The sequence below is a fragment of the Lathamus discolor genome, chromosome 8 (genome assembly GCF_037157495.1).
Source record: "Lathamus discolor isolate bLatDis1 chromosome 8, bLatDis1.hap1, whole genome shotgun sequence".
NCBI classification, from domain to species: domain Eukaryota; kingdom Metazoa; phylum Chordata; class Aves; order Psittaciformes; family Psittacidae; genus Lathamus; species Lathamus discolor.
Genome location: NC_088891.1, coordinates 13,923,963 through 13,945,038, shown reverse-complemented (window position 1 = coordinate 13,945,038; position 21,076 = coordinate 13,923,963). Strand labels below are relative to the sequence as shown.

The 21,076-nt window shown below is 35.4% G+C and overlaps 1 protein-coding gene across 7 annotated transcripts in view; it reads left to right on the top strand.

Moving 5' to 3' along the window:
* The window catches only part of WDR72 (WD repeat domain 72), a 113,403-nt gene that overhangs the window by 22,123 nt on the left and 70,204 nt on the right, over positions 1-21,076 (top strand). For all 7 annotated transcript variants that reach the window (XM_065688910.1, XM_065688915.1, XM_065688911.1 and 4 more), the window contains 5 exons: positions 1,198-1,339; positions 1,837-2,079; positions 2,496-2,716; positions 4,061-4,256; positions 20,432-20,637. In XM_065688910.1, the coding sequence (XP_065544982.1) occupies positions 1,198-1,339; positions 1,837-2,079; positions 2,496-2,716; positions 4,061-4,256; positions 20,432-20,637 (1,008 nt within the window). The remainder of the gene's footprint in view (positions 1-1,197; positions 1,340-1,836; positions 2,080-2,495; positions 2,717-4,060; positions 4,257-20,431; positions 20,638-21,076) is intronic.

The following is a 21,076-nucleotide window of genomic DNA, read 5'->3' as shown; positions in this document are numbered from 1 at the left end:
AGTGGTCCCTAAAAAAAAATGAGTCCATTGACAGATTTTGTTGTTCTATGAAAACACTGAGTAAGACTTAGTCATTCCTTTTTTTAATTTTTCACTTGCAAACTAATAGCATAATTTTTTTCTTAATTCTTGGCCATGTGTCCTTTTTCCAAGGAGGAAAAAAATCCTGCCTTTTCAGCTATAGAAAGGCTGGTTAAAGTAATTTTTAGTTGCATAGCTAATACTGTTTATGAAATAGTAGTTGTTGGAACATGTGGCTTCAATTCCTGCCTGCAGTTGCATTAGCTTGTGTATTTACATGAGAGCTCAAGCAGGTCTTTAAACAATTTCTCAAGGTATGCAAGGGTACCTGACTAGGAACACTGTCAAATGTATACTTATGTGAGTTTTTCTAGCATTCTTTCTTTCTGTTGACAAATACAGGTTCTTAGAAAGCACTTTTGTTGCATACTCTTGCAAAGCCTGACAGATTTCGTTTTCAGTTGAAGGACAATAGCACAGGCCATTCAGCTTTTCCCCCAAATGCTGTGATCTAAAATCAGATAGGATAACTGCTGAAGGATGCCAAAAGGTCAGATATTGTGAGGGAAAAGAAATAGCCAAAACACATGGCTTAGCAAATAATAGGGTTACAGTGTTGTTAGGAAGCTCATATATGCTTCCCCCAAAGCATATGCATTTGTAAAATAATCTCACCTGCCCTTTTCTAATATTTCTGCTTTTATATTTACCTATCTGAATAGTTTTTATAGCAGATTTTTGACAAAAAAAAATGCCTGTCATGATCAGTTTTGATCTTCATTCTTAAATTTTAAACCTAACCACATTACAGTAGAATTGCTTAGTGTATAATTTACTCACTAACTTCAATGTTGTAAAATATAACCATCATATGGGGATGTTGATAAACTGTCTTGAAGGAGCAAATTTAAGCTCTGTCTACATGAAGTAAGCATGATGTGTAGAACAAAATAGTTTGTGGTGATAACCTTTTATCTACATCATTTACTGTAAGCTTGCGGGGTTTTTATCCTCCTGCACATATCTCTCAGTTTACTTTCGTGCAAGAAGGACCCTGATTTGGTGTTCCGAGACAGCTTCACAACACAAAGCTAAGCATTTGCTTCCAACGTATGTGCCTGGTATCCACATTTTTTCCTTTGTATCAGCATATTGGTTTACTGTTTCTTTTGACAGAGTTTTTCTTTCGTCATGGGCTTCATGAATGAAAGAAAGGAGCCTTTCTATAAGGTTCTTTTTTCTGGTGAAGCTTCAGGAAGGATCACTTTGTGGCATGTTCCTGATGTCCCCGTGTCAACATTTGATGGTTCTCCAAAAGGTTTGACAATTCTGTGCCTTTGGTACCCTATTTTAACTATGTCTGTAAGTCAATTTTTGTTAAAACTGAAATTCTCATGAAAATATTTTCACACTAGGAAGTGAGGTTCACTTATTCATTGTGTAGTGACTGCCTGAAGTTAGAAGGAGCAAAACACTAACAAAGATGGGTGTCTAGAAATTCTTCACAGAACAGAAAATGTTTGTTTCCTTGCTGTCAGCCCATAAATGACTCTATATCAAGTGTCCTGAAAACTTACTTAGTTGCTCTTGCTTACTGTTCTTCATAGGGAGGTATAAAAGAAGGGGCTTTGTGAGATGTAATCTAGTGTTGGAATAGCACCTACTGACTTTCTGTCCCTAGGCTGCAGAAAGGATAAGCTGGGGGAAGTGATGAAGGGACAAAAAAAATATTCTGCTTTGGTTGGATTTTTATTTTGGTTTGAAAAAAAAAAAAAAAAAAATTAAAATCCCTGACTTACTTCCCACGCCCTCTAGAGATCCCAATTACAGCAACATGGAGTCTTCAGGATAATTTTGGTAAACAACATTCAAAGTCAGAGGGCATTATTGATCATCTTTGTGCATCTAAAGATGGAATCGAAAGTGCAGTTGTCAGTTCCTCTGTATACATACCCAGTCTCGATAAGCTTGTGTGTGGATGTGAAAATGGGAAAATTTTTGTAACGCTGGGTTTAAACACTGCAAGAGCAAGACTTTTGGAAAACACATCTTTGAAAGGTAAGGTATGATGAGTATGTTCCTTTCCCCTTTAACTGATCTATTAGATTCCAGCTTAGTAGTACTAAGGTGCTTTGCTCTGTTAGGAGTCCTGGAATGGCTGTGGGGATCGTGTGGGGATGGAGTTACCTGGAAGTGAGATATATGGAACAACTACCGCCTGTGTCATGACATCTTGGTCTTTTACCCCTGTAAAAGATCATTCTACTGAAGGAATAAAAAGGGTACAGCTGAGTAATAAAGTTCAGAGTGCAGGCTGCTGTCCTCATTTTAAGAATATGTTTGAAATTCTTTGATCCAATGTAAAGAATTTTATTTAGTCTTTTGAGTCTCCTGACATTTTATGAAATGTACTATAAAATAAAGAACTCCTATTCTTAAACAGCAGAAATAATTTATGTATCACCTTGTTTCAGATAATGTACCTTACAAGGTTCTGAATGGTCATAGTAGCAGAGTCACTTGTTTACTTTATCCACATGATAAATCAGTAAGATTTGATCCAAGCTGGCTGTTATCAGGGGGCCAGGATTCTATTGTGATCTGCTGGGATATATTTACTGGAGGCATCTTACACCAATTTATTCTGCAAGCTGGTCCAGTGACAGAGCTTTTGCGGTCTCCAGAAAACTATAAAGTAAGTAAAAGCATAATAAATTATGTCTTTAAAAAAACCAAACAAAAAAAAGTATCTGTAGATATGTGTGTGTATATAAGATTAAAAACCATCTGGCAATACTTTTATCCTTGAACACTCTATCCTTAGTTTATATTTCATTAATTATCTTGTTTGAAAGTTGCTTTTAATTTCAGGGAGTTGATTTCTTAGGAGTTTAACTTCAGTGATAAAGAAAAATTACCCCAATTCTGTGATATGTTAAGTGGGAGCTCTTTACATTCTAGTCACTGTTCTTAATACCATGATCATCAGTCTACATGTTAATCTGATTATGTCCTAACTTCTGAAGTTATAAGTGTAGTCAGTAAGGCTAGGGGTTAGAACATAGTAAGGAAAGATTTCGACCAGTAGTATTTTCATCTAAATGTATATGGTTGATTTTGGTTCTTGACACATCCTTGTGGTCCTTTGCATATGTATTTTTTGTGGTTTATGAGATTCAGAATAATTTTGTATATTTTAAGTGAAATTTATAATAAAATGTTAGATTTATTGTAGTGAATGCAGTATGAAAATTTGTGGAACAAATCCTGTCCCCATTGTATGCCATGGGATAGGGATTTCATCTTTTTCCTCTTAGAAAGCCTGTGATATCATATTTGATACTGAAGGTTGACTCAAGAGTTTACTCACATGCCAATATTAAATAGTGCATGAGATGTTTTGCAATGGTGTAATTTCTTAATATTTGTAAGGCTTCCTTTAGCCTTTTTTTTTTCCTGAAAACTAGGTAGGATTTAATGCCTGCTGGGGTGGTGTTTCAGTTTTCTTTATGGGGATGAACCTTTCCACAGGGTGAATTCCTTTGCATGTCACCAAAAATTACTTACAGGTATGGAAAGGAAGGCTTTTCGGAATCAGATCCATGTAGAGTAACATACCCGATTTTTCATTAGAAATACATTACTCTTGGCTTTTGTGTCATAAGACCTGACATAATTTTGTTTACATGAACAGCAGTTTGGTTAGAGGTAACTTTTTAATACCTTTTCTTCTAGAACTGCTACTGTATATTTGGTTATATAATCGCTGCTTTGATAGGCAAAGTATTATGAATCAAAAGTGTTTCAATTCTTTATTTATCCCTGAAAAAACAGGGGGAACTGTATGTTTTTGTCTCAGGAGATCAGTTGTACCTTTAGCCTGTTAAAAACAAATTGGAGATACAGGCTGAAATAAAACATTTTCTAAAATGAGTATGTTTTGGGAAGGAAATCACTGGGCAACTTGTATGAGGCTTGTTAAAATGAAGTGCTTGTAACTGATTACAGTGTTGAAACTGAAGTTCTTTCTATTTTGCAGTTAAAAGACCATGGTATAGTGTGTTGTATGTGCAGTGATCACTCTGTAGCAATTCTACACCTTCAGAAGAGGGTATGTCTCTTACATGCCAGAAAGCATCTGTTTCCTGTGAAGAAGATAAAATTTGACCCTGTTGAAAATCTGCTAATTGTTGGATGTGAGGACGATTCGGTTTATATTTGGGAAATTGAAACAGGTAGAAACACAGAAGGATTTTTTTGTTTATTTTCCTGAAGTTTTATTTGTCATGTGGTGTTATACAAACCTAATTTATAAAAGACCAAAACAGAAATCTACCCCATTGAATATATTAGTTTATTTATATAAACAAGCAAGAAATAAAATCCTTGTATGGCGTGAGATATGTCATTAATAAATGCAATACAAGCTTAAGTCAGATCCTGACAATCAGGTGATTAACTGCCATAACAATGAATTGAGAAGATTTCTAGAAGCTATAAATGTTACATTCTTTAGTTATTAGAATTAATTTTTTTTGTCCTAACAATGCCAAGTGAGAAGGCTAAGTTCTGCTTTGTTTAGCAAAATCATAATCTGAGAAACCTTGGAAGTTAGTTGATAATCAGTTAATTGGGAAGATAAATGCAAAGCTCACAACTACATAGTCAGGAAAATTAAAGCTGGGTGTTGCAGGTTAAACTGTAGATTCCCAGGTGATTTGAGAGTGTAATGCTGATTCACAAGGGTAATAAATGTAGTTACTTGAACTTTGACAGGTAGAATTGCTAGGAGCTGTGATGGTACTAGACATTACAATGCAGTGTTTCCATGTGATGCAGCTGTTGTGTCCTGCGAGGGAGGAGTATAGAAATGCTGAAATGTGCAGCATATTAATACTGTATGACAACACAGTTTAACTAATGAGATCACGTTTTACTTTGCAGGTTATTGTAACACACTGTCTAGGCTACCTGCTTGGGACGAAAATGTCCCTTGGCTTAAAGTACAACAGATCTGCATTTAATGAAGGACTTTGCAGAAAGAGTTCAGCATAAATTACAAGCCTATTGTGTTACTAAGCTATTTAATATTATTAAGCTGGCATAGGAAATGCCTTCTGGTGCTTATTTTTTCCTCAAATGTACTGAATTGCTGCTTTAAATAAAAAGGTTTAAGATAAAATGAAATTGAACTAACAATTATAGTTAAAAAAGTGGATTTACACTATATGATTCTTTTAGAACTAGTAAAAATATGAAGTTCTCGGTTTTGCATTGCATTTTGAGATTTAAAATCGTTCTATCTCTGTGTTGAAAAGCACGCAGAAGGGAAGGTGCAACTGTTGTATGCAGGGTTGCACTTACTTTTCTTTGGTGTCTTACTGTTGCTGAGTGACTATATGATGGCTTTGCTTAGAATTTTAGCTTTAGTTGCAGTGCTGGGAAAAACAATACAAGGTAACATTTTCAAAAGTAAACTTTGAGTTAGGGTACTCTAAACTTACCTTGCTTTTACTTGTTGTGGCTTCCTGCATAACTTTGAATTCTGTTTTCTGATAAATATTTATGATCCTTCTTATGTGTGTTCTGGTATTTGTCTAGGTGCATGATTTCTTCTGTTTTCTGTGCGTTTTCTCCTGTCAGGAGGGGGAATGGGTTCTACCCTTCTGCTCAGTCCTCTTTTTGGAGGGTTAGTGGAACAATACTGTCTTGGGATCTTTCTTCCTGCCCTGTTGTTCCTTTAATCCCTTAATTTTACTAGCCTCCATCAGCACATCTGCAATACTGCAAACTGCTACTTTCCTCTTCTCTTTTCTCGTCCCTCTAAAGGAAGAATGCTTCCTCTCCAATGTGTTCTTTTCTGTACCTGAAGGTATTAAAAGATCCATGATTATTTACTCCTCTGTAATGGCAGCACGCACTTTTTCTATGCAAATAGTATTTCAGTTAACAGTATAAGTTATGTCTGCCCCTATATATACTATATGTTATCTCCCCTATGTATACTATTTATCTGCCCTTTACCAAAAAGCAAAAATGTGAAATTGATTGCCTTCCTGCTTGTTCTGTAGCAATTGCCAGAAGGTCACCTTTACTAGTGGTAAACTATTAAACGTAGGATGGAAAAATATTATACTAGATTCCTGTTGTAACTAAGGGAAATGAGAACAGGTATCTCAATGTTAAGCAATCATTAACAAATACACACATTTTTATGGAGAAGCTTGTAAAGATGCCACCAGTTTTCGGCTGTTCTGTCTACATCTTCATTGCTCTTTTAAAACTGATCTTGAAAACAGTTGAGAAATTTAGTTGTGGGAAACCTTGGTATCAGATGATCCCTTTTATTTCACAGCTAAAAGGGATACTTCTCAAAAACATGTAACCGTAGGTAGGCTGTTTTCTAAGCACAGATCAATTTGGGAGTGAGGCATCCTTGAAGGTGATTGTACTTGCACATTAGTTAGCATTTCTAGTGGACTAATTTTTGACCAAAGGATTAGCATGCATTTGAAAATCTGCAATAAAATTGAGCACAGAAGTGTAATAAGGAAGAAACAGAATTTTTTGTTTCCTTATAAATCTGTTTTCATAGCTGTAATTTGAAAGTGATTTTCATCAGTTACTTTCTATCAGAACTTAATCACTTTCTTTAAGAAAGGAAATAGATGAGATAGTAGTTTTAAAAGATAATTGAGCATGTAATGATTATTATTCATAAATACTTTTATGATATATTTGTCATGGATTTCTCATAGTCTGTGCTGTTGTTACATTTGTAGGGTACATTGCAGCAGCTTCTCAGGTGCTCCTGTGATGTCAATTAAGGTTATAGTTCACAAGGTGGCAGATCTTCATGTGCCTTTTGAAAAGACCTTGGATTATAAAGGGACTCAGACCACATAGAATGTCAATGCAACGCTTTATATCCTTAAACAAAAACCCAAAACTAAAACTGAAACCCCCCACCCAAACTTCAAGACAGAAGACCTATGCTAATGATATGAGAGAGTATAATGTAATTCATCATATCACAAAAAATAAATTTAAATGTTGAATTGGTAACAAAACTTATTTCTAGAGCTGTAGGGGCAGCATGAAGAAACACTACTTCCTATCAAGGCATACCTTTAATAGGACTTGTGCACTAGTGTTTGCAGGAGGATGCACAACAGGATTGTGCTTGTATTGTGCACTAAGGAGGCTTGCGTCTTGTACTTTTCACACTTTTAAGATAAACATGGTATCTTTGTTTTCTTTGGTCTAGATATTTTGTGTAAAGTGTGTATTCTGGTAAAAATTTTGAAGATTAAAATATGTCCCACATCTAAAAAAAGACCAATTCTGCAAGTTCTCAGCTTTTTACTTGTTCACCCTTTTATTATTACTCCAGGAATTAATATTAATTAGAAATGGTGCTGACAGGTTACAAGTATTGCAGCCTTCTGGAGCTAAGTAAATAATTGCTAAATAATTCACTCTGTCATCTTCAAACTGAAACTTCTGGTTGTTGATATAAAGAACTATCTGTGTAGAAAAGGCAGTTCTGTATGTGGTGTCTTTAAATTAACTCCTGACAATGGGGACACATTGCACAGTATGGTGCAGTGGGGTTCTTCAGTTAAACAAACAATTTCCTTTCTAGATTTCCAGACAGTAAATACTGTGGAGTAAATTCAGTGCTGCTGCATGTGCTTAACAGTATAGAAAATGATTTTGACTCATTAATTCTATAGAGATGCAAATTCTCGCACTCAACAGCATAAGAACTTATAGCTTCTATCACCATACAATGCCCAAGGCGGCCCAAAGAAGGGCTTGGAACAGAATTATATCTTTAATGCAATTTTATTTAGTACATCTGGATAACTTTGTGCTAAAGTATAGTGAATTCTTTCTACACCAGTGAAATTTAATAGTGTAGGATTGCAGTGGTACCACAGAGACAAAAATTAGGGTATATTGTAACTGCCAGATGTAAAAATGCTGTCTGCTTCAAAGTTAAAGGAATTAAAATTGATGCCACTGTTCATATCTGCTGCATTCTCAGAATGGGTGCCAATAGTTAAAAGTGTGGGGTTTAGTTGCAGTTTGTATATCTTTTATTAATATCAAGCAGGAGTAAGTTACAATCACTACCTCTGAAGGAAAACAGCTGTAACAGAAGAAATGACGCAGTCATTTGCTACATTAGCAATTAACAGGGTTTTTTATTTTTTATTCCTGTCAGGTATTGCTGACTAAAAGATGCCATATAGGGTGAATACCTGGGAAAGCCTACTAGGATGTAGTGTAGTTGGTTTAATGTTGAATTATATCTGTATTGCAGGAGAACACAAGAGGTCATGGCGTTGATCCTTGAAATTGGCCTGACCTGGATCAAGAGCTATGTAGATACTTTGTCTGCCCAAGTGGCACTGAAGTATTGTTCAGATATATGGGAAAGCTGTACACAGCATTACAGATAAACCTCTCCAGAAACACAGCAGCCTTTCATTGTGATTTTCATCTGTTGGCAAGTGAACAGGCAGTTGTGCGTAGTACCACATGCTTATAACTCCAGCATATTCCCCAACTGTTAACTGGGGTGAAGAGCAGTGGTAGCCTTGTGCTTGGATTCTGTTATGAAAATGGACATAATATAAACTTTTGTTGTTTCTGTAAAAAGTGTTTGTTTTTCTTCTGGCTATGCAGTTAGCTTCATGACTGAAGCTTTGCCTCTTTAAGTGAAAGGGGAGGACCTGATTTTGTCAAACTTGTATCACTGTTTGCAGTTAAAAAAAAAAAATCTGAACAGTGTTACTGTACTGGAGTTAATGGATAACTGGGAGAACAGCCAGTCTGTGTGTAACTTCAGGCTTGGGTTCAAGAATTTCCATGAATATTTCAGTATTTACACTGGTGTAGAGTCAGCAATAATTCTGCTGAATTTGACAGATGATTTGACGAAAGTTTAGGGGCATCTGGTACCTATGACTGCCTCTCAGTTATACCAGCTTAGCTTCAAAACTCTTCTTCCATCAGGTAATTAAGAGGCAGGCCTCTCAAGCAGATGAAAGACTCTGTTATACAGAACAGTTCATTGTCCAATTTCCTGGGACAGAGGCTGATGTACTTTTTCAGAAAACATTCTGAAATTTTATAAATGTCTTTTAGAAGGCTTTCATAATAGCTTTTTTTATACTTTGTGGGAGGAATGCTGTCACACAGATTAAAATCCAAACTAGTACTGCTTCATGTAGAACTTGTTGTACCCTCTATTCATGAGGCTGCTAAAGATACCTTATTTTACATAGTGAATGGGAGGTTACCAGAGATTTATGGGCTGCCTTTAGTCCAAATAAATAGGCATTTCAGCATAGTTTATGCTGAAATGTGTTGAATACCATGAGTGTAGTTGACTTCAAGTGAAATTTACCTTCTCCAACTTGAGAATTCTGTCCATACTTAAGAAATCTATTTATACTAAGTCCTCTATCTATGAGCTAGTTGGTCATGTTGGTTTTAGAATGAGCAGACGGAAGCAGGAATAAGTAAAAGTCTTTTTCCCCACGAACTACAAGGGGAGCCTAAAGAAGGAGGAGGACGGAGGATGGCGTAACTTGCTCCCTGCTGCTATTATAGGCCTAGAATAAGAAATTCAGTCTCATCCTTGTAGTCCTTTGGAACAAAGAAATCTAAGTTTAAATGTCATTATTACACATGCATGGGGGCTAGTGCTGTATAAAAAAAAAAAAAAACCGCAACAGAAGCCATGAACTAATTGTGTAGTTTAGTGTATTTACCTAAATTTTAATATGCAGATAGGGCAACTTTCCATTAGAACTTTCCATTATAGTAGGATATCTTTCCATGACAAATATTGATCTAATAATACATTTGGAATATTAACATAGCATGTGTACAGGATATGCTCCCAACTTATGTGTGCTAGAGGACAAATATGAAAATCAATAACAAATTTTATTCTAATTAAAGTGCAGAATTTTTTTTCCGATAGCCACCACTTGAAATCCAATTCAATAAGGAAATTAACTGTTACCTGTATTGCTTTTACATTTTCCTAACCAGTTGGTCTCTTTGCTTTTTTTTTTAAAGGTAAATATCAGTATGATAATATGTAGTAATAAAAGGATCGGTGCTTTTTTACTTGCTGTATACAGCATATGGTAGCATGTCTGCAGAGCCACATTGCTAATATGTATTCAGAGCAAGGAAAGAATGGGTAGAATTTAAAGAGCAATCTTCCTCACTCAGAGATAGCAATCTCCCATTTATCAGAAGTAGATTTAGCCTTTCAATTAGTACTAGCTTAATATGACTTTATTCTGTGAAGTTCATCATACTTGCAGAATGAATTGTCTACTAATTTCCTGTTTCTATTGCCTTGCAAGTCTCATTCTGTTTTATTGTTTTACAACATGCTTAGTGTGAGTTTAAAAATGTAATAACATCATTTAATAGAACTTCCCGTTCATTATCATAAGACATGTTTAACTTTGCATTGCCTATGTTGTATTTTTCATACTCGACCAGGGAGTGCAAATTTGATAACTTTCTTGCATGATGCTAGCTGCAACACTAAAACCCCTTTGAAACATATGCCTGAAGAGTATTTCTGCTGAGGTCAGATCTCCTGTATAGTCAAAAATAAGTGTATGCTTACAGTCCTTTTGAGAAGATGTGGTGGCTAAATCATCTTACAGGCTGTTTATCTGAATACACCGGGGATTGTCTTATTGCATTGTTGCCTATAACACTGTCACTACTGTTATTGTTAGTATGCTATATTGGAATAAAGTGCAGATACCACTCACTTGCATTCATAGTGCTAGCCTAAACAGTACCCCATGTCACAAAGGACGTGTCCAAAATGCAGGTAACTTCTGCTCCTTTTAAGCGGACCAGTAAAGGTGCTTTCACTTGTTATCGTACTAGTGCCATTATAATTTTTCAATAACTGTGTAGAAGCTCTTTTTTTAAATGGTCTGTGAGCTCTAAAACCGAAGTTCAAAAAACCGTGTCGTATTTGAAGCCCCAAGCCTCAGGGGTCTTGCTTTTCACATACAAAAGGGCAATTTTTATTTATTTTTTTTAATACACAAAACCTGATTTATTGATTTTGCAAAAGTACTGAATACTCCTGAAGGCTCCAGTCCTTCAGAAACAAGGAACTCCATTAATTTCTCTGATTGAAAATATCTAACAGATTTTTACAAAATACTTAAATTATTTATATATAATTTTCAAATTCAGTACTGTTTTTCACATTGTGCTTCCTACCTATGCAAGAGCTGTGGTGATCGTAGTGATTTTTAGCACTTAATCTGTGTTTCAGTTAATGGCAGTGGTGATTTTACTGTACCTGCTTGAAATGTGCATTTCTGGGAAATGAAATTCATAACGTATTTGATTACGGAGCTTAAGTATGGTACCTGCTTGGCTGCTTTTTTATTCAATGACTGTCTCATCTCCAAATTGTTTATGGATCCTTAGTTACTTGGTAACATTCTATACCAATTAATTACATACAGGACACTGAATAAAAAATAAAGGACAACTAAAATTTTCTACATAAAATTGAGTTGCTATAGATGACAAAGATTAAAACAAATTGTTAAAGGAAAGTGCTTAACTCAACACGTGTGAAATGTATTTGAAGGAAAAGAAGTTTAACCTTTAAATAGCTCAAGAGATGTAAAGATCATTTGTGCAAATCTAATTGCACAAAATAGATTTGTGTACTTCTGCATTTAGTTTTCTGTCCATGTACCTCTGAACTCCTGAGGACAATTACTAAAGAAATATCTGTAATATTGCTTTATCCTCACTGTTTAATGTGTATTGTTTTCCCTAGTTGTGCCCTAATTGTATCCTTTTTTTGAATATATTTTTTCTTGCATTTTGCCATGTTGGATATCGCATTATCTGGGTGCATAGTAACAATATTTCTGCCATTTTCCTGCTAAGTGCAGAATTGTCACACTTGTCTTGGCTTCTAACTTCTGCATCCAAAGCAGGAACCCTACAAATGGCAGTGCGTTCTGTAGAGTAATTCTTAGGATGCTCTAGGTGTTACATAATATTAAAAAGTGTTTTAGTGTATACAGTGTACCAGACACTTGCAAAGAAGTGCCTGCTACCTCAATTCAAAGTTTTTCTTTGCTATTACTACCTGTCATTGCAAACCTAACATGATGTTGGTTTTTATACAAAATTTTCTACATGCATTTTAAACGTGCATTAAAAAGCCTTGGTTTTTTTTTAGTAGAGGTAAATGAAAGACTGTCACTTCCATTGACTGAAATAAGATTGATTCTGTGTATGTCAGCATGTGGGATATATTCTGTATAGGCCTTGTTTGACCAAACAAAAAAAGTAATGGTGCTTCAATTAATTGTCACTGTAGCGAAAACAAGGCATCAGCATTGACAGTGCGTTTCATGGAAGTGTCATGTTCAGCTTTGATTCCATACTTGAAGGTATGAAGATTTTATGAAACACCTGTGTGCTTTCATGACTTAAGCATGAATGATAAATGATTTGAAACACTTGCTGAGAAACAAGTAGAAGGTAGAAGTCAAGCATAGAAAACTTTAGCTCGAGCATTTAAAAACTACAGAGGTATCAGTAAATTTAAACAGGCTTTTAATAAGATTGGCACCCCTTATAAAATATGCAGTGCCTAGCAATCTGTGTGATCACTTCTATTACAAAAGAAACCTATATGAAAAAAATTAACAAGTTCAGAAATACCCTGAAAATATTTCTCATGGTGTTAATGCCACATTGAGTAATTTGACCTGTTATGTAAAAGGTCTTCTATTTTCAGAATCATTCTTGCTTTGGAGAAAATGAAATGACTGATTGTGGTGTATTAGATCAAACCTTTGATCGTTTTGATGGTCAGAAATGCTGGAACACTTTCAGGCACTGTTTAAAGATAATTTGTATATAGCTATATATGCTCCAATATTTTTATAATTGATGCTAACAATAGTAAATCTCCTAAATATCTGGTAAAATCTATGCAAGTATCCCACAAGTTTTGGGGTTGTGTGTGGCTGGGTTTTTGTTTGCTTTTTAAAGTAGACCTTCATTCAGTCTAAACTTTTTTTTTTCCATCTCAAAGAAATTAGTGATTGAACTATGTAGATAACTAAGGCTTATGTTTCATCAGGTGGTTGTGAGGAAATAAGTTGTACAGTTTTAGTGAAACTCTTAAACTTGATTCTGTTAGTTTCAGAGTATCAGTTTCAGAGTCTGAGTATCAGCTCTCTAAAAACTGAGAACTTGTAAACATGGTGATTATTTTGCTCTGAACTTATGCCTAGATTATTGTAAAAACAACAATAATTACACTCCTGTGGTGATTTTGTCCTTGCAAAATTTGGTCGTTTACAGTCTCTTTTGATATCTTCCCCCATTTTTCCTTTTTCTCCCTCTGTGTCTCCATCTTTTTCTCTTTTACTTGTCAGGTCATTGGTCAGAATTAGACTTGAGTGTGGCCTAGTTGATGAATTCTGTGGTTGCAGTTAATATGCTGAAGGCTGTGGTGTAGCTAGGGTCAAAGTCATAGAGTCAGTTCCTTTCTGGTTTTGATGAATTCTGTGTAGCCTAAAGATCTGGACTGATGTATAAGTCTGTTTTAGGGTCCTTGGGAACTAAATATGGGAAGCCTTCTGTGAAACTCACTACATGCCTTCTGTTTGTTTGGGGTTTTTTTGCCTCTTTTTGTGGGGTTGTTTGTTTGTTTGTTTTGGGGGGGGGTGTCATTTTTTGTGGGTTTGTTTTTGGTTTTTTTTCATGTTATTTATTCACGGGCTCTTTGTTCACTTTCTCCTGGCTGATGAAGTTTGCCTATAGGGTCTGATGCCCTGGTCCACAAATTCTCACAAATTCTGCATGTACTCAGTTCATACTTGCATGATAACTTTCCTTCATTTTAGAATTTATAAAATATAGTATTGGAAAGCAAGGCTTTTGTGCATACTCCCGTCTGATACTAGAACAAACAGGTCTTGTTTGATATTCCTAATGATCTCTTAAACATTTACAATGCACCTGATTTCACCATCCGTTGTGAAACTATGAAGAATAGCCCTTTACAAAACTGTGGCTCAAATATTAAGTACCCCGTGCGTTACTAGGAGGAGTTAATTGAAGGCTGTGAAAGGCTTGTAACTCCCCTGAAGGGAGCTTTTCGTATTTGGAAAAAGGCTCTAGTGATTTAGCTCTTCTGTTCTTAGGTCATGGTCTGACTGTCAACATTAATAGTCAGGGCAGACACCACGTGGGTTAAGATCTTGATTTCTCTCCTCCCCTCCACCTTCATGCTTAAGAAGCATCCTTAGAAAAAGGGAAAACCTGCAGGAAGTGAGTTAAGCCCACTGTGGAGTACTGAACTGAGACAAGATAACTTCTTGGACCAAGAGTAACTGTAACTTTAAACAGTTAACACAATGCAACATAAAACTATTTCTGGTTTAGATAATCTTTCTCTAAGAAAGCAGCTCTGTAAAGAAATTCAAGGTATGTTGAAAGTAACATATATGATGAAATGATAACCTGATAGATGGAAAGTTACCGGTTTACCATAGTTTCTCTGTGTATCTTCTTGCTGTCTCCTAAATCACTTTCTAAAAGATGTAAACGATGAAGAAACATTGGTTAGCATATTTTGAAAATGTGAATGAGAAGTTGCAAGCATGAATATATATGTTTTAGAAGCTGTTTGAGCTTTTTGTTTTAATTAGTTAAGTTTTATCTGAAGGCTGACAAATGTTTTGCCTTTTTTATAGCATCTTATATTTTATATGTGTAAACCTCAGGTCAGTCTGTAGCTTGCACTTGAATATTTTATAGTTCTCTAAATTTGAGTCATTGTTCCGTAACTACTTATTGATGTAGAATAATAAAGTGTAGTGGAGCTTGGAAAAGTCTGTCTCAGAAAGAAAAAGCAGTGTCATCTCTTGCCTAGTCTGTAGAAGCTAAGGATATACCCTTATACTGAGAATAGTTAGGTATCTTTCTATTCATATGCATATGTGCACACATACTTTTATGTACTTTATACTAGCTGGAACGTGTATGGAACGTAGCTGTATATCTGTTAGGATGTGCCTCTTACAGCTGATAGTTGATCTCCATTATTTTGTTATTAATAATGAAGTAAGATTATATATATTTAACACAACAATAAAACAAAAATAAATAATAAAAAAACCCAAACAAAAAATCAAAACAAAAAAGTGGAAATGGAGAAGATCGACATGGTAAGAAGAGCTTGTATGAGGGAGGGTTTTCATTCCAGACATTAAGGGCAAGATTCTCATCCTCAGTCCATGTTTCAGGTGAAAATAAAGAAATAGGCAGAAACTGCTCACATTTCTTGTAAGCTCTTCCATTCAGCCCAGTTTAGCATATTTAATGTATTTCAACAATTTCTATTACAGGATTATTGTCCTTTGCTGTTTAGAATAGCTTAAATGGAGTCGGGGAGACAATAGGGGAGTTCTAATGTCTTTTTTCCTGGTGTGTTGTGTCTGCAGCTGAAATCCTGAAATGAGGACTTGGCTGCATTGGAGAACTGCTCTTTTTACCTACATATGTAAGACTGCATTATATATAAGATCCTGGTAGTTTGTGTTGCTCTTCACAGCCATCTTTAGCTACAGGATATCTTGACAATACTTATTTTGAAAATGGATATTCTGAAGAATGTCTGTAATGCACAGCAGTTGGACCACAAGACTCAAATCTTCCAAATGCAAAAAAACATCAAGGATGGTCTGCCAAGACATTCTACATGCTCCTCTATACAGTGCTATACTCACACGGCATCTCCTTTGTTAATCTATTCCTATATGTAAAATATTCCTTTAAAGATTATTAGATTTTAATAGGCTGGTGTTTGTTTGGTCTCTCCTATTTCTGTTTGATAGAATGTAGTTATTTTTGTCTGGATATTGGTTGGAAATATATATGCTTACTTAATGCAATGTTTGTTCCACTTGCTGTGTGCCATTTGATACTAGAGTGGTAGGCACTAGCAGTTTGGAGAACTCTTTCAAGTGAAATGCTTGACAGCTGTCTTGGAGCAAGATGGTAGACTTGCGAAATTCAAGCATCTTCCAGTAAGGAACATAAGTTCTGTTTGCCTGATTCCAGCAACATAGAAGAAAGTGGGTAGGAATTTCTCTTCAGATGAAATGTGTGTTTATGGAAAGGGAGATCTTGACAGAAAATAAACCAGTATTGCAGAGGATACTTGTTCTAAGAGGTGATTTTTTTTTTCTTTTGCCACTATTAAAGGATTTGTTCTTGACCACATACTCTTTTCAAATAAAATCAATTCTGAAACCATTGTTCATTCACAGATCACCGTTACGCTGTAAGATTCAGCTGAGTTACTAGGTCACAGCAGTACTGCAATATTGAGGATTTTCAATACTTTAGCTGTGACAGCAAACAGAAAGCACTGGAGCCTGATGATATGACAGGTCATGTGATATCAGTGTATACTTCGTCTTGAGGCAGGATAATATGTGTGACCTCCTCAGTAAAAATGCATCATTCAATAAGAGCAGAACCCAGAGAACTGTGTGGACAGTGATAACACCAAGAGGCACAATTTGTAGTATTTGGTCTAGAAGAAGAATAAGATGTTTTAACAGTCTCTAGTCAGTCACATCTGGTGGTCCAAAGCTGCCCAGGAGAGTAAAATACTCCACTCTTGTCTGTTCCTGAGACTTGGTTGCCATGGTCACAGCTTTAGAGAGATAAAGACTTTCTTTTCCTGTATTTTGTATGTATAGTAGGGGGTGATAGCAGTGGTGTTGCTGCTATGTAGAAAACCCTATATTTTCCCTTTCATTTGTTGTTACATATGCTCTCCAATCGAAAGCTTTTGCATGCATTTGTATTTAAAATGCTTCAGGTTTCAGAGTTGTCTTTATTTCTGTCCTGTATTCCCTTTTCTTACTCCTTTATTTTTGTTTCCTTTAAAATCAGAGGCAGTGTTCCTGACAGATAACTTCCTGGAACAATAACCACCCTGCTCCAGTATTGCTTTAACTGTTTGAAGTGGTCAGAATGTCACTGTCACATATACACATTCCCCTCTCCCTCCCTGTTTGTTTCTTTCAAATATGTATTTAGGAATCACAGAATACAGATACCTCTTTTTGTCTCTGCCATCTACTCACTTTGCAAATAAGTATTTTGGGCTCTTCAGAAGTGTAAAGTACACTGGATAACGAATACTTTGTAATATTTGCCCCTTTCCATCGCACCCATTTCCCTATGCCCTTTGTGCCCTTTTATTGGAGCTCTGTGTACACAAATCTGTACATGTCTACACACATATACAGAGATCCATGATTAAGGTGAATATGCAAGCAACCATGCTTTATAAAGGAACCATTTTCTAGAAGGTACTACTTGTGAGAGAGTTTAGATAGCTGTTGTGGATGATATATAAATAATTTAAGATGGAACTCGTGAATTTCTGAAATTGATTTTAGGATATCACAGACTTCTGTTAGTAAGAAACTAAACTGGTTGTCCAGGGCATTGTTTTCTGCCTATTAATGTGCTTAAAAAATAAAAAACAGAAATAGTAAATGTTGTGACTCCATATGAGAGGCTGAGTCCCATCTCTTGCCCAGTGTGAATGCTGAAGGGATTTTTTTTCATATTATAGTTAATTTTCTCTTCTCCAAACTACACATGGAAAATGTTACACTTGCTACAAGCATGATTCCAATGCTGACACTTAGAAAAGAGTTCAGTAGGTAGCAGAATTGTTCAGTAACACATGTACAGTTGTTTCTGTTTACATCCATAAGACTACAATATGTAGAAACCAATTTATCAGCATTTTGAAATGTGTGTGAGTGTAAAGTATGAAATACCAGTTTGCTTTCACATACATCACGACTGCCTCTTTATGTCATTCAGGCTGTGGTCTTCAAAGGCGAAATGCTTCTGTCCCCCTTTTCTGTGATTTTTACCACTTTTCTGGTTTGTTTCTTTTCCTTTAGACTAAAAATCTTTTGTTCAACCGGAAGTTGTATACTTGGCTCTGAAGCTGTTTCCAGGGAATAAGCTCTGTTATATAGAAACTAATGCAAGCTTTAAATACATATGTTTGGGTTTTTTTTTTTTCTCCTGAGTATATATGCATTTATAGGAGGATGAAAAGTCAGGTGGCTCATATCTTGATTTGTGACAGAAACATCATTTGATCCCCTTTTGCTACTGTAGTATGATAGCCTTAATTATTGTATTCTATTCTGTATATACAAGAATCTTTCACGTAATCTTCCACATAACAGTCTGGCTCTAAGGGTATGACTGGTGGTGTGCACATCTAAAGCTAGCAAAACCTGTTTTGAAGTTCTGTCTAATGCTAAAAAGTATGTAATCAGGTCTTTGAAATTTAATACCATGCCCTCAAAATTCTTGGATTGATTAAAAATTTAGTATAATACTTGCTTTTAATACTTGTCCATAAAAATGATACGTAGTAATTTCATAAGGATATTATGATAATAGTCTTTCTGAAGCACTTCAGTATTCCTGGTAGTGAATTACACAAGTGATACAGAAAACAAGGATGGATATATACGTGTGTATATACGTATATATACACATGTAAGTGTTCATTGCATAATGGAATTATTGCAGAAGGTAGTAGGGAAAGCTTAGTCCTTCACACTTAATAAAGGAGAAGAGCTACATTTTTTAGTGATTTTTGTTCATCTTTTGCTCTGTATGATGGAGGGGGTTCTGTGATGAAACAGGATATGCTTACAGCTTGAAAGACTACATTGCATGCATAAAGATGCTAAAATAATATTAGCTGAGTCACTGTTGTTGTGACTGTTATTTTTAAGTGTAACGCTGCAAACACTTTTCATTCTTTTAAGGATGTGTGTTTGCTTATGTCTAGTATGTATTGTATCATCCTTCCTTTTAGGCTTCTATTAATAGTTTCTGTGTTTGAACTATTGAAACATTGCAATGTTGGGAGCATTGTATCAAGGTTTGTTTTGAAATATTTGTAGATATTCCAACTGTAAAGACCTTTAGGCAACTAGCTTTCCTTGCAGTAAATATTCAGTTCTGTGATGATCCCTAACAGTAGCTCCAAATCCTGGGGAGGGTTAAAGAAAGTTATGTATTAAATCCAACTGGGACTGATCTTTAGTTTTTCAGTGCAATATTATAGTAATCTATGGTATTCAATTGATATTGTAGGAAACAAAGAATCAGTTGCATTGCTTTGAATTCAAAGACTTTTGGCCCTGTAAATAACAGAGGTGATACTGCAGTGAACAGAAATGGATGAGTTTCAAAGAAATAATTTCAGATGAAGAGTTTTTATACACATATACACACAAACACTTACCGTATGAGATCCCTCAATCCCAGTCCAATATTTTTAGCAGGTGTTACTGATAGAACTTCAATGTTACACATTTTTTTCTGGTAGCGGTGAAAGGGAAAATTCATGTTGTGTTACTTGAGGCTACAAAGAATTCAAACTTAAGGGAAAAAACATTTCATGTTACAGCAGATATTTAATACTTTAAAAATCTTTCACATGTCTTTTACCTCTGATATGTATAGGAAACATGCCGTTTCAGCAATTTCTTATGAGTTTTATTCCTATAGGAAATGTGTAGCGTTTAGTAGGAGCTCATTTCAAATACATTTAAGCTCAGTTTACATATCTTTAATGTCATTTATAAAGTGCTGTTACTAAAATTATTACTAAATAAAATTATAACTGAACTGTATAACAGTTAAAGGAACCAGATTGCCTAGAGTTAAAAGAATCAGACTGCTAAGATACATGTGCTATATTCAGGTGTTTAAAAAGTGCAAGAAGTAACAATGTTTTTAAGAATGGAAGGAAAAATTTGAGCTTTCCCTTGCTATTTGTAACCCAGAACACTAGAGGACAGCACTAAAATATTACATAAACGTGTTATTGTTTACACTGTTAATGATACAGATGCTCTGTGAGGGCTTTGTGGAAACAAAACAAATGATTCTTGAGCAGAGTTAGGGCAAGTGGTAGTCTTGAATTTCTTTTTCTCCTTTTGAAAATTGCATCTGACTTGACATATACACAATGCCTGTTTCTTGTTGGCATTTGCTGTAGTGATTTCTATAGAAATTAGGTTTTGGTTTTTAATGTAATAATGCTGTTGAACAGACCCTTGTGTAAAATTATATTCTGAAGGTCCATAAGATGAGGAATTAGTTGGCTCATCTGTAAATTCTTCATGATTTATCTGCTTACATGAAATGTAATAAGCTAATACTGTGATACTTACACTGAAATATGAATTAGTATAGTTTCTTGGAAAAAATGCATTGTCTGTTTTCATTTCTCTAGGCACACTGGAAAGACATGAAACAGGTGAAACGGCAAAAGCAATTCTTAGTGCCATTGACGATTCGGAATACCTGGTGGCAGATGCTCTACTTCCTGTATCTCAGGAGTCAAAAAGAAATAAAAATGCGGGATACAAACATTCTAGCTTTTATAGATGTGGCATGGTCTCTTATGATCTCACTCATACAGAAAAATCTTCAGATAAGGTAAGAAGGAAAAGTAAAGCATTTCTCCAGAGCGAGTTATGATCCAAATTCTTTACTTTTTCACCTTCACTGAAAGTAGTCCTGTATAGGTGGTATGGGGGCTTGCTTTAAAGTTTATAAAGGCTTGTTCTGACTGGCTCAGTTTTACATCTTCAACCCTATTTCATACAACAGATGAGCAAGACTAGGGGGGTGCCTTATGCAAGGTCACCAGTAGATAATCTCAGAATTATTTTCTCAGAGAATTTGCACCCATAGTTAGACCCTATTTCCTTATGCCTCTGGCTTATGACTGTGTCTATTAGCAGTAACCTCAGAACCTCCTGGTAAAAGTCCTTAAACCAAATAATTGTGAGTGATGGGGAAGCTGTGCTCTTTCTCTTTGCTTTGAAAAAGAACAGAAGGAAATACCATGCTGAAACAAGTGTTAATGTGCTGT